General features: G+C 43.3%; 1 protein-coding gene across 1 annotated transcript in view; it reads left to right on the forward strand.

Moving 5' to 3' along the window:
- Nucleotides 1–1809: 1809 nt before the first annotated feature.
- Nucleotides 1810–14600, forward strand: part of CAV1 (caveolin 1) — a 19338-nt gene continuing 6547 nt past the window's right edge. Inside the window, exons 1-2 of the mRNA XM_027666580.1 lie at nucleotides 1810–1935; nucleotides 2719–2883. Of these exons, the coding sequence (XP_027522381.1) occupies nucleotides 1906–1935; nucleotides 2719–2883 (195 nt within the window). The 5' untranslated portion in view covers nucleotides 1810–1905. The remainder of the gene's footprint in view (nucleotides 1936–2718; nucleotides 2884–14600) is intronic.

Here is a 14600-nt window from a genome sequence, read left to right on the forward strand (position 1 = left end):
TGGGCCATGGCTCCATGCCTCTCCATCTCTGCAGGTGTAACTTGCTCACTCTTACAGCTTGGTAGTACCCATGTCATTTTCTCTGTAGGCTGTCTCCTTGATATTTCTTCAGCTCAAGAAAACACTAAGTTTCATCAGATGTGATGGGTCATTTCACTTTGTATGCAGCCTATTCCAGAATTCATATCATAAAACTTATAAATTCCAATAGCTTCTGATATTCTTCTAGCTGCAGTGGTGTTGTGTGATTCAGAAATGTCTTTTAAAGGGGACTGTGGTTCTGCAGAAACAATTCCAGAACCGATTCATCATTTCAAATTAACAAGTATCTCTCTTTTTTCAATCATCCTTGAAATACACTGTAATACTGAATGATGAATCAAAATGTTCTGATTTATGTGCAGGACAGGGATGAATTGAAAAACTTTCCTAGGTATGAGAACAAAGAACTGTCTTGTGTTTTTTTTCAGATGGGTATGTCCTTCAAAACACTCATTTGACTCCATATACACACTCCAATGTGTGGACAGATGAAGATATTTTAATGACGGTTTAAGTAAATTATTGCATCACTTAGAAAGTTACTTTTAAAAGTTGCGACTAACTTGGAAAGTTGGAAAACTTCCATTCAAAGCATTTGTTCTAAAGTTTATGAGTAATATAAACTCCTAAAGAAAGTTGACTGCTAACTGATGACCCTATAAGCAATACATGTCTATGTGGACTGCATTTTCAACAGGTGCAGTTATTTACATCTGTGGAGCCTACATCCATCTTAGCCAGTGGCTTTTCCAAGGTCATTTCTCTGTTGAATTGCCAAAGCCAAATATACTGCAGTTAAGAATTTTCTACTTCTGTTGCTGCAATTCTGTGCTAAACTAACACTAAGGTCACTATTTTTCTGTTAATGTTATAAATCTTTCACCACACTCTGATTTCCTAACACAAAACTAATGGCTGCAAGCACAAAAAAAAAAAAAAATCTTAGCTTGCAGATGTATAGTGATGTTACAACCCTAACCTGAGCCATCTTGAATACAGTGATGAATCTTTACAGCATTTACACCAACATATGCCCCCGAGCTTACAAAGAACCTTTAGGACAGAGCATGGCAAGACGTCCGTGTCCCACCATTCCCATTTAAAAGTAAATCCCAGAGGTTAATATGCATGGCAGACACGCATGGATCAATTCTCCTCCCGGGAAAAATATAGCACTGTTAAAGTTCAGAACTCTTAAATATTTGCATAGTTTTGAAATGAACCAGTTGAGAAAATCTCTTTTTCTTCATCCCAAGGATGTCCAAGTTTCCACAATTGTTCCTGGAGCAGCGATGCTTCTGTGTAAACTATTGTCAGTGCCGGGAGGGGGGAGCCCGACAAACGCCTCACTCGCTCTGGACGTGATACTAAATTTTCCATGTCCTCATTGCTTCCTTGCCCCCTCGCCCCTGCCCTCGTAGCTCTGCCACAAGCAGCCACTGTCGCCCCCTGCAATCAGCGGCGGGGACCCTCTGTCGGGGGTGGCGGGCGGCCGGGACAGGGCGGGCGACGCGGAGGGAACCCTGTCCCTATCCCCTATCCCTGTCCCAGTAGTGTCCCTGTCTCTGCAAGCGCGGCCCAACCATCCGGGACCGGGACCGCCAGCTCCCAGGTTGCCGGGGCAGGGCTACTTTCTCCTCCCACCCCCGGCAGCTCCCGGCTGCCCTGCTCTGTGCGGGGCCGTATCGCGGCTGTCATCCACCCCAGCCGGAGGCAGGGAGCCGCCCTGGCCACCGGCCAGCCCTCTCCTCGCTGCTACCTCCCCCGGCCGGCTGCTCCGCAGAGCGGGATCTTCCTGCGTCCGGTCCTACAAGTCACAGAGCAGAGTCACTCGCGGCAGAGCCGTCCGCAGCCCGCGGCAGCATGTCCGGCACCAAATACGTAGACTCGGAGGTAGGACCGCCAGGGATGGGGCCAGGATGCTGCTCCGTTGCCCTCCCGCCCGCCGCCGCCGAGTACCTGCAGCGGCTCGGCCCCCCAAGCTCCTCGACCCGTCGGAGGAGCAGGGCCCAGACGGCTGGGCGGCAGGAGGGCGGACAGCTGGGCACCTGCGGGCAGGGACACCGGGAGCCGGCGTCTTGTCCCCCGCGGGACGGGGGGACGGGGGCTGCTGGAATCCGTGGAGGGCGGTATATGGAGGCGGTATATGGAGGGCGCTGCATGGAGGGCACTACGGCGGGTGCGCCGGGATGGAGGGGGCACAGTGATGGCTCTGCGTGGAGGGCAATACCGTGGGGTCAGTGAGGACAGTACGGTGAGGGCGCCGTGCTCCAGTCGGCGCGGCGAGGGCGGTATGGCGACGGCAGCGTGGGGAGGACGCTGCGCGGGGATCCCCGGCCGCTCTCAGCTGTGCCCGCGGGGGCCGCGGGAGCGCCCTCCCCGCAGAGGGGGGGCTCGCTCCGCCCTGAGGGAACGCCGCTGGCCGGGTGCGGGACCGGGGCCGCCTGGCGGCGGGAACCGTGCCTGGCACCGCGGGGGTGTGGTGTGCGCCCCGCGGCCACGGTTAAATAGCTGGGCGAGGGCCTCCCCGCTGCCAGGATACTGCCGCCCGCGGGAGCGGGGCCGCCTCCCCCAGCCCGCCCCCCCTGCGCGGAGCGGACCGGCCCTGCCCGGCCCTGCCCTCCCTGCTTCAGCTGGGCTCTCCCATCCCGCCCGCACTCCCTCTCCTTCCCGCAGGGCTTTTTGTACACGGCGCCCGTCCGGGAGCAGGGCAACATCTACAAGCCCAACAACAAGATGATGGCAGATGAGCTGAGCGAAAAGGCAGTGCACGACGTGCACACCAAAGAGATCGACCTGGTCAACCGAGACCCTAAGCACCTCAACGACGACGTGGTTAAGGTGAGGGGCCGAGGCGGGACGGGGCGGGGGGCGATGCCAGGTCCTGCGGAAGCGAGGTACGTGGGTACTGTTGGGGCGGCAGCAGCTAATTGCATCCTTCCACCTGCTGCAAGAGGGAACGGGTCAAGGGCTGATTATATATAGTTTAGGTTTTGTTTTGGGTTTGGTTGTTGTTTTTTTTTTCAAAGAAAGGGGGCAGACAGCCGGAGAGAGGCGGGCAGCAGGCAGAGCAGCCCGCCGGAGCTCGTCGCTCCAGTGCGGTGCAGGGCTCCCCTGCCGCGGGCTGTCCGCGTTCTCCCGCCGGGGCGCACCGGGCTGCGCTCGCAGCGCCCGCCGGGGAGCGGGGTGGCTCCCGCCGCGGTGTGTGCCGGCACCCAGCTCCGCAGCCAGGACGTCCCGCCCGGGGCCGGGGGAGCAGGGGGATGAGTTATGTGACCTTGTGTAACACCGTCAGAAGGATTTTCCTTCCCCGAAGCACGCACAGAGGCAGGGCAGGGAGATGGCACAAACCGGATTGCCTTCCCTAAGCCTGGCGGGTGCAAAATCAGAGGTCCTGGTGGTCGTTTGGATTTGTGTCCTTCAAAAGCTGATAAAGGGAAGAAAGCTAAGTAAAATCTAACTCTGTCCTTGTCTACATTTTTTTGTTTGGGTTTATAAATCAGTTTGACTATCTTCACAGGTCAGGGTCGATGGAGACTTTTGCTTGAAGTCACTTTGGTCAGAAAAATCAGAGCTTAATTTTCCTCTTGGCAGACAAACTTTACACTATGCATGTGAAAATTGAGGATGCTGTCATTTGGACTTGTCAGACCCTAGGAAAAATGGGAGCTGCCCAGTCGTAGTGCATGACTAAGCCACTAACTGGGTTGTTTAGTGTCCAACAGTGTCAGAGTGTGTGCAGTTCGCCATGTTTCTTGGTCACGAAGACCCGTTATTTATAAAGACAAATATTGTATTGTTTCTAGAGAATCAAGAAGCTAGACTGGTTTCTGAATGTGTATCTGTAAAATTATTCATGCTATGTGCAGACAATTTAGCAGGGTCCCGAGTAACCTCAAATTCCAGACTTCAACACAATTTGAAGGTGCTGGATATGACTAACCATCATGCTGGATCAATGCTAAGAATTACTCTTCAAAGCAGTCTATACCTTTAAGGAGCCATTGTCAGCTTTACTGTATAGAAAGAAAAGGCATGAAGTTGTTACTTGTTTAGAAAAATTTATCTTGGTACAAAACTTCACTAAAATGGTTGATTTTAAAAGGAAGAGAGCAGTTCTTTTTTCTTCTAACCATGAAGGAGCAGCTGAGTAGACAGGGAATTAAAGAGCTGATGAAGGAGACTGCATCATGGCTTATTTCATACACCAACAGAAGTCCCCAAAGCAACCAAACCTTCTGAGGATGAGTCATAGCCCCCAGGCAAGTCAGAATCCTGGTGTCCACAAACTTAACTCGTGAAAGAAAGATCCTACTGGGAAAATAGGGAGACCACTGACAGCAAAAACCCTACTGAATTTAAACTGAAGCATACAAAGCCCATCCTGCCCTCTCTGCCTCCCACAGGGGCAAGGGTTAAGGAAGTTTGTTACATTCAGTCTTCTAAAAGGAGCTTGGAAAATAAGAATTATAGGAATGGAAAAAGCTAACTTTTCAGTTAGTCCTTTTGAAACAATTGTGGACCAACACATTCACTGAAAAACAGCGAACAGCCAGAATACCAGTACTGCCTCTATGTCAACAAGTGAGCTCCTGGTAGGGAACGTAGTCACATCAAGACACAGAAATATACCAAAATGAATTTGATGTTAACCAGACAGGATCCATTTTGCATCATAAAAACAGCAGTTTTTGTAAAAAATGGCATTGTAAAGCAATCTTTTCTGTTATGAGGATAAATAAGAATAACTTTGCTTTTTGTAAGTGTATCACAGATAGGTCCAATCTGAAGAGTAGAGGGAAGAATTTTACCACAATTTGCACTTATTTGGACACTGTGTTCAGATTCATCTGTCAGATGTAGCAATAAAATTCAGACCCAATACCTAGGGGAGAGGCTTGGGTTGGGGTGAAGTTACACAGATTCTGTTCCTGTCTTAGCCATCGGTCTGTGGTCCCCTTCGGTCATGCATCTGCCTTTTGAACTTCAGCTGTAAGTCATCCAGGCAGAGTATAAAAGATACACTTGTATAACAGAATGAGTCCCCAGTCTTAGTCAGGTGCTGGAAATCAGAAAAAAAATTGTTCAGGAGTGCTGTAAAGCCAGAAGTGTGGTTCACGCTGAGCTTAATTTTGTTTGAGCTGTTACATTTTTCTAGTTTCAGGACCCTCTGCTTTTTACTCAGTATTTTATGCATTTCTTGCCACTTGACTATGAGGCACAATAGCATGGAAACTGGGGACAAATCGGTCAGCCATGAAATAGAAATGATTAGACAGAGAACGAGGAATCTGCTCTGTAAGCAGCTCTCTAAAAGGCCTCAGTGTTGTCTGCATTCAAATACTTCCCATAGCACATTTTAAAAATAACCTTCTCTTGTGAGAAGCAGGAGACATGTTCCCTTGATTTGCAACACAAAGCATCTGCACAGCTTCCCCTGCAGCAGATGCATAGTGCAGGCAGCAATAGGGTTGGGATCCAGGCAAGGGGAAGAAACCTGATCAAGACCCTCTTATAAAAACTAGATGCATGGAGCAGCTTTACATCAAAGTTGTTGGTGACTTTGCTTATGGTTTGTCTTCAAATTAGCTACCAAGTAGAAGCTAATAGCTCAGAGGATTCCAGAAAATTGGGGCAAATGACTGGATTTCTGTTAAGAGAGGGATGTGAATGAGGCCTTACAGAACCTGAGGTGTGCAGACAATGAAGTTGGCAACTCTGTGCTGGAGGAAGCATGATCTAGTGAAAATCACCAGAATTTCCTTCCTGTTCCAATTCCTTCAGTAGGGACCAGAAAGGAACAAGTTTCTTCTTCCTACAACTGCCCTCATGCATCACCTTGACAACACGAAAACTTGTACTAGTGGTCCCTTTCCTTCAGGCACTGGCTTGTGAAGGTGGCTAATCAGGGAGGAGGCAAGGACAAAATCAGGCAAGGGAGAAACAGCCTCTGTGCACCTGGTAGCTCTCTGGGAGTACTGCTGGTGATACAGCTGGTTTGCGTCACAGTTGTATCTGTTTCATGTGTCCTTCACTGGGCAATTTTACCCTCAGACTTGTATCCTGCATTTTATTTGTGTGTGATGAGATGCAACAAACAGGGTAGAAAGCTGATTGCTGGGGTTTTTTTTTCTTTTTTTTCTCATTTGTTCCCCAATGACCCAGCACTCACATGAAGATGCCTGAAGTTCATCCTTTGCTCTTCCTGTTTTCCAACACAATATTTGTGTTTTCCAGAGTATGGATAAATTGCAATCTTCCAACTCTGGAGTCCAAGGTTTCTCAAAGTATCTGTGGTCAAGTCTGCACAGAGTTTACTGAATTTAAAAGACACAGAGGAGAGAGCCAGTTCTCCCACAGACTGCTCTTCTCAGTGACTTCCTTGCTCAGGATGGGGATGGACCTTGCAGCCAACCCTGAAAAGTCTACTCCTTTGGGACTAGTGAGGACCAAATGTGCAGTCACATCTGCAGCCAGATTACATTTTTTTTCCTACAGTTATATGCTAGGAAGAAAGGCCTGTGCCTGGTCTACCATCTAGAACATATTTATTATTTTCTTTTAAACAAGTGGTGTCTGTCCACTGTTTGTTATATAGGAGTCCTTTTTGCACTGGGAAAAAAAAATCCAGTACTTGGCTACAGATGTGAGGATGCAGAGCCTTTGTACAAAGTTTTAAACAGTTATGTATTCATGCATTCCACTTAAAACGAATGCAGTTAAGGACAATTCAGCTTAGTGCAAGGAAAAGTCTGGAATTTTTAGTCAGATGTTGACAAATACCATAATACCCTTATGTAGTCATTAGGGAGGAAACTGTTACTCAGCCATTTTAAAACCATTTACAATTTCTACCTCTTTTTCATGAAAAGAGAGGGTTTTTGAAAAGCAGTTTGCCATTTTATTTAATCTTTCACAATGAAGGTATCTCCCTGTTGCAGTGAAAAAAAATGTAAGATGCACAGAGAGATGACTTGGCAAAGCACTTCCCATCCCTACACCTGAGAACCTCCTGGAAGGAAAGCAGATGTCACCCCCTGCTCCTTTTGTATGGGAAGGCTAAGGTGTTGAGGGCTGTTATTTGGATGTGACAACAGGTGTAAACGTGAGAGGAACACAGTTCTGCTCTTCAACATAATAAAATGAGAGAAAAGCAGAGCTCAACAGGATGCTGTTTCTGACGCAATTGAGTGAAATTTAATGCAGAGCCTTTTTCTTTGGTTTTAGGTATTGTTAAAATCCTGAGAAAATAGATATATAATTTTAAATATAACCACATAAATATATAAATGTATAAATATATAGACATGCAAATATGTGAGTACGTGTGTGTGTTCTAATCCAAGCTTGTCATCTGGGTGCTTGCAGTTGGCAGTGATTGAAGTGAGATGCCTCTGGAGGCAGATTCACATCACAGAGTTTAGCCCTAACCATAGAATGGAACAAGCAGTGCTCTCAAAGGGCATGTTTCTCTCAATTCCTGATACATGTAGCTTAGACATGACACCTTACTTGTACATAGCTGCATTTAAATGTAATTATTTTCTAACTTTGTCTCCTATTAACAGGCTAGGGGATTTAGATTTAAAATGCAAGAAAATTCAAATGTTTGATTTTGGCTACGCACATGATCCAATTCTGTTTCCAGTTTTTCTTCCAAGGCTAGTCTAGGAGTGAGAGATTAAAAAGTCAGCATCATTATGAATGCCAGTTTATATGAGGATTGAGTGAGGTTTTGAGAGTTCTCAAAAACACTTTTCTTGCATATTAATTAGGAGTTCCGAGACATGGAATTTCAAAATGTCCGTAAGATTACAGCTAATAATGGCATCTGTCCTAATGAAAGCTTCTTTCTCAAAAAAATGTGTTTGTACTTAACCTCATGGTGTTATTAAAGCCTTATGCACAGCATTCTTGCTTAGCATGATGAACATGACTCATAACTCCATAGGAAAATGTTCATTTGATGTCCATGAGGACAGAGAGCCAACAATTCAGCATGGCTGTTCCTTTTGTTAGAATTTATTGAACATTATCTCAGATTCAGAGAAGAGTAATACTTTTCAATTCTGTTAGCTTCATCAGAATTCAGATTAGGTTTGAAAATTTGAAGAACAATTTGAATTAATTGTAGAGTTTTTAGCCCATTATGTGGATAAAAACACCATCTTCTCTTGCATAGGTTATGGATATCTAAAACAAACAAACAAAAATATTGAAATACAAAACTCTCCAGGGAGAAGAGGTGTAATTTTGTACAGTAGAGTGGTCTGCCCATGAGGTCCCCAATGAAGAAATTTGATCTTTGTTGTATTTTAGGCAACAGAAAGAAGAAATGAACTTGGGTGATTCTGTAACACTTGTGATCTCTGGAGAACTGAAGACAGATATAGTTCTAAACTAAGATAAGTTTGTATTTCCCACAGCTCTCAAATACCCTTGTAATAAACAAACAGCAGGATAAAGTGTACATCAGTAATTGATTTTATGAGCTTTTTGATCCAGAACTACCATCTCTCTTTTCTTTTCCAGACAAATGACAGTAATAAAACCCATCTTGGACTTTGAACGTGAAAGAGAGGTTATGCCATTTAATTTTGTTTGATTTATTGAGAAGGCAGGTTTAACCCTACTAGTCTCTTTATATTTTCCTGACAGATTTCTTATGAAAATGTCTTTTGCTAGTTTCAAAACAAACTTTGAATTTCATGCGATATCATTCTTATCAGAAATTATGTTATCAGATTAACATTCGCAAGAAAAAATATTTTCAGTACCACTATCCCCACTCTAATGAGCATGTGATAAAACACGATTTTATTCAAGATAAAGGAGCTGGGCTGTACAAGGGTGGGGGGTTTTCCCTATTCATTTATTTATTTGGCCCACATACTTTATTTTCAAATAAATAGGAACTGATAAATTCAGCTTCATAGATAAGTGAGAAGACACTCTCACAGCTGAAGGTGAAAGCATCACATTCTCTGTCCCAATTCCTGCTGTGCTGAATTTATATTCACATTTTCAAGAAAACCTAAGGGAGTCTCCTAGATGGATTGCAACACTTCCTCTGTCAACTTTGAAATCTCTTCTTGAAATTCAAACAAATGCTACAAAAAAATAATCAGTTTCCCCTCAAGATCAGGTTAGTATCTCCTATAGATATCAGTTGTAAAGTCATCTATTGTTCTCTGAAGTCCAAGTTCATGTATCATAGAAATATAGAATGGTTTGGGTTGGAAGAGTCCTTAAAGATCATCTGGTCCCAACTTCCCTGCCATGGGCTGGGCTGCAACGCACTAGATCAAGTTGCTCAAAGCCCCATCTAACCTGGCCTTGAACATTTCCAGTGATGGGACATCCACAACTTCTGGGAAACCTGTTCCAGTGCCTCACTTATTAATTTCTTCTTATTATATAATCTAAACCTACACTCAGTTTGAAGCCATTCCCCTTGTTCTGTCACTACATGTGCTTGTAAAAAGTCCCTCTCCAGCTGTCTTGTAAGCCCCCTCTATGTACTGAAAGTGCTCAGTGGTCTCCCTCAACCCTTCCCTTCTCGAGGCAGAACAATCCTGAGTTTCTCCTGTCTTCATAGGAGAGGTGCTCCAGCCCTCAGATCATCTTTGTGGCCCTCTTCTGGGCTTCCTCCAGGAGGTCCACATTCTTATCTTGGAGGTCCCAGAGCTGGGTGCAGCACTCCAGCTGGGGTCTCATGAGAGCAGAGTGGGGGAATCACCTTCCTTGACCTGCTGGTCACACTTTTGACACAGCCCAGAGTGCTGGTGGCTTTCTGGGTTGCAAGTGCACATTGCTGGGTCGCAAGTACACATTGCTGGGTCTTACTGAGCATCTCATCAACCAGCACCCCCAAGTCTTTCTCTGCAGGGCTGTTCTCAGTCTATCCTCCACTCAGCCTGTATTTATGCTTGGGATTGCCCTCAACCAGGTGCGGGAACTTGCACTTGGCCTTGTTGAACTTCATGAAGTTACATGAGACCACCTCTCAAGCTCATCAAGGTCCCACTGGATGACATGCCTTCCCTCCAGCGTGTCAGCTGCACCACACAGCTTTGTGGCATCAGCATGCACTCAATCCCATCTCATAAACTAGAGCAGAACTGTAGAATAATGATATCTTGATTTTTCTGAAATGCTAAAGAAGTAATTATCTCGTAATTAGGGATCGGTAACTTAAGATCTTGCATAAGAAAGACAATAAGCATGTTCTGGTAGAAATGAGGTAAAAGGTGAAAACAAGTTATACAGATTTGCAAAAAAGAATTGCAGCAGTTAACTGGAAAGTGTTTATGGGTAGTATACATAGTCAAGAGTCTCCCTCCCTTAGAATCCCTTTACGAACAATAAAGAGGAAAAAATGGTTTCCAGATCTAAAACAACACCCAAAGGTCCCTGTGTCTCTCCATGCACAGCTAAGGAGTCTGAGATCTCTATATTTCCATTTCCCATTAGTGCCTAAATTTAGGAGGGATGAAGCTACACCAAGTTCCAAAAAGTTATACTTAATAGCACTTTATTACCTTAATAGCATACAAGCATACAACAATAAAATATAAATATATTTATGTTTATTAAATAAAATATAGTGTAAAATATAAAATCTGTTTACAGGATGTCTTTGCTTTTATTAAAGTTTTTGGATTCTGCTTAACTCCAGACTCCACTGAAATAAGTAAAAAAATTCCCATTATGTTCAGTGTAGTCAAAACTTCACACTGGTGTTTATGTTGATGAATATACCTCTTTAAACATACAGATTGACAGACGTATGTGGATGTACATATATGTAGCAGGGTTCTTTGCTAAACTAGCTGTATTGAACAGGGAACTGTGAAGCATGAAACAAATAATGAAACAAAGAAAACTTCTAAGAAGTTTCCTCCCAGCAGCCCAGTTTCCAGGGAGGAAAACAGTAATTTTATTTTCTAACTGCTTACTCAAGCAACATCAAGATATTTTTCAAGGAACTAGCTCACATGATATCCCCACCTGCACAGGAAGTTCTGATGTGTTGTAGAAGAGTGCAGCTCTCTCCTTGAAGATGATAGTCTTTTGTTCTGCCAGACTGTATTGAGACAAAACAGGCAAGTGCTTCAGGAGTAGATCTCTGGAGAACAGCTGATTGTTACAGTGCTGGCCCGTTGGTATCCAGTTGCATTTTTCTCACAAGTACTTCTGCACATTTTGATGAGCCTGCCCATCTGATAAAACAAAGCCCATCACCAGGGCTCTTCTGGCATGTAATCAGTAATTCATCATGGGCAGGGAGCAGGAGGTTGTTCACTCAGTAATTATTAGCAAATTAATTTTTGGCTATTTTCATTGATTTTCAGTTTTGTGAAATGATGATCTGCAGTCACCTTTTTCTAAGTCATGGCATCATTTAAAAATTTTCGTAATCCATTTGAGTATTTTGTTATGCATGCAGTAGGAATCACTCCTGACCGGACTGGTTTTTTTCCTTGGCTGGAAGAGTCCAGTCCTTCTATCCTGCTTTCTAACTTGAATATCTTGTTTGTCAAGCATTGTTTGCTTTTCTGGCATACTCTATAGCACTCAGGAAAAATTCACTATTTCCATTAAGAGATCTGCCAGCAGAACACTTTTCTTGCTGTATTGTGGAAAGTGGGCACAGGGACACAGGGAATGTAAGGCAGAGTCATTGGTCAATTTGAGCAAGTAACTGGGGTGCAACGATTCTGCTTGCTTGTTTAGGCTTTCATTCACTTTGGAAGTACTTGTTGTTATTTTTCTGCACTTAATCAGCCTCACATAAGAGCTCTGGTCCTAGCCATCTGCAGTCATGGCCTTTTTTTTTTAATTTATTTATTATTTTTATTATTTATTTATTTATTTATTTATACTATTTTCAAAAGAGGAACTGTTGTACCTGGTGATCTGACCAGTCCCCAGAAGATCAGTGTGCTCTGAAAACAAAGTTCAAGATTGACAGGCAAAGCCTAAGCTTGCTGCAGCCCTGCCTGGAGGGACTCCTGGGGTTTCCTTGTTAGATGCTTGCCACCAATGCCAAGATTCGAGGTGATGTCTTGTCTTGAATGGAGCTGAACACTGCTAGGTGTTCATGTTTTGTAGTCACTCATGCTGTAGGCTGAGGTTTATATAAATACTGTGGAATAGAATGAGTTTTGGCTTTACTAAACACCTGAAAGAACCTAATGTTTGCTGTCAAAACCTGATTAAGGAGGAAGTATCTCATCTAGGAATCACAAAGCTCCCTGTTTTCAGGAACAAAGTACCAGCTTCTCTACATAACTACAAGTAAACGTTTGCCAGATGTTGATTAACAGCACTCTTTAAAGGGTGAATGAGTCTCCTGATGTCTGGAAGGCAAGAGAGAAGAGCAGCTTTACTCCATTAAGTCTCAACACCTCCCCATCCTCTTTCCTGTGGATTCAGTAGAAATAGTACAAACTTTTTCATCATTTTCTGATAAACTGTGGCAGTGGTCTGGAAGACATGCTTCAGTATATGTGGAAATATGGTATTCTAGAGAATCAAGGAAACACGTAGATGTTTAGCTTGTATCACTGATTTAACAGAAAGGTTGTGAGTTAATTGCTTGGGGTTTTTGTTCAGATGATGTGATGCCTTTCCTCTCCAGGCACTGTAACTGGAAATTTTTAAGTTTCAAATAGTATGTGGAAGTACGAAAGCTAATAATGATCTCATATGCTCATGCATTTTCTTATTTTTAATAATACACACCATGGCCTTCTTCAGTGTTAGTAGTGTTGCACCGATCCTGAACGCCACAGCCCAGATGTGACTCATGCCATAGAAAGGCATGTCATTTTGTGATATTTCATATATTTTCTTCTGTTGATTGCTTCTGTAAAGGACATTGAATACACTGGGGATTTTTACAAATTACATTTGTAAAAATGTAATTTGTACATTTTACAAATTACATTTGTAATTTTACAAATTACATTTGTAAAAATACCATATCTGCTTCAAGTCTTATAAGGACACAATATAATACGGTGGAACAATATTCAAGTTACAGTCTTGGAACCAGGGAAAACCTGTTTAAAAACAGCCCAGGATAAGCAGTAAATACAGTTTCCACAGTCTGTGCAAAAAAATTAAAGAAAGCTAGCTTATGACTCTTCCTTGTATACATTCAGACTAGACTTTAACCCTGATCTGACAGAGCATGTAAGCATATTGACCTCAGCGGGACCATTCACATTTTTCAGGTTGTGCCCATATTTAAGTGGTTTCCCTGACTGGAGATAATAGTGATCAATCAAGAGATATCCCGTAACGATCTAAGCAACCTTTTACTGACTCCAGAATACACTGATGGCACTCAAAAATGTAGACACCCTCACCGCTTGCTTGGGTTCCTCTTCAGTGGAGTAGGGGTGGTGCCTGGCAATGCAAACTGCATACTGTGAGCACAGTGTCAGCATGCAGCAACCACACACGAAGATTTGAATTATTATAGTTACAATCACAGAAGTGTAGATGAGCCTAATGCTCATGGTCTTAATAATTTTTTTTCTGATAGACCCAGCACAGTAATTTTTTTCTATGTAATGGGTATTATGTACCTCAGAGAACAAACTTTTGAGGAAAACCACAACTGGTAAGTAGGTGATTTGAGGTTGGCATTTAACACGCCTTTCCAGCCTGCAAGGTTTTGATACATAGAGATTTACAATGGTAAGGTCAGAATGTCAACTGATTTTGTACATAAGACATATATTCTTGAGGCAGATGATAACACCATTAAGCATTTTTAATTAGTAATTCTTTTCCTTAAACAGACTTTTTCCCTTTCTTGTAAAAAATCTTGTAAATAAATCCCATACTGTTTCCCTCTCATGTAAATAAATCTATTTTAGAATCAAAACAGGTTCCTTAATTTCCTGATAAACATATACAGAGCAAAAGAAGCTGTGTTGATTCTCATAGCAGAATAAGACAAAAGCTTCAAGCAACGTAAAACCTGGCTTTGCCAAACTGAATAGTAGGAAACAAAGAATAGCTGAAGTCAGGAAGCGTATTGTAGGCATGGTACAGGAGTTGATAATGTTTAATAGTTTAGGCTGAAATAGAAGTCTGTAGCGAGTTATTACCATCCTTTAGAGGGTCAAAACAAATTTCCTGTACTTCTCTCCTTGTCACAAGTGAACGTGCCTATATTTTCATTAGCTTATCAACAACCTCAATGTAATTTTAGAGCACACCTTGACAGCTCTGGAGGAACAAACTACACACTGAACATGCAATCTACTGAACAAGACCTGTGCCTAACCTAAGCATGCCTATATGTAGATAAAACTGAGTTCTTCACAGATCTACATGTATGTGATGCTTTGGCAAATGTGGCCTTGAGAACAATATCCCCAAAAAGGTGTGTTATCCTTGCAAACCAGTTAGATTCGTTTCCAGAAATGAGTGTCTTTCTTCTGTAGCATTCTATTTCTGACCACTTCTTTCATCTATCAGTCCTATTTTTACTTAGTTCAGTTGGACTCCCATTATCAGTCTGATGACACTCACCATCA

The sequence above is a fragment of the Corapipo altera genome, unplaced genomic scaffold, assembly GCF_003945725.1.
Source record: "Corapipo altera isolate COAL_440 unplaced genomic scaffold, ASM394572v1 1, whole genome shotgun sequence".
In the NCBI taxonomy this organism is placed as follows: Eukaryota; Metazoa; Chordata; class Aves; order Passeriformes; family Pipridae; genus Corapipo; species Corapipo altera.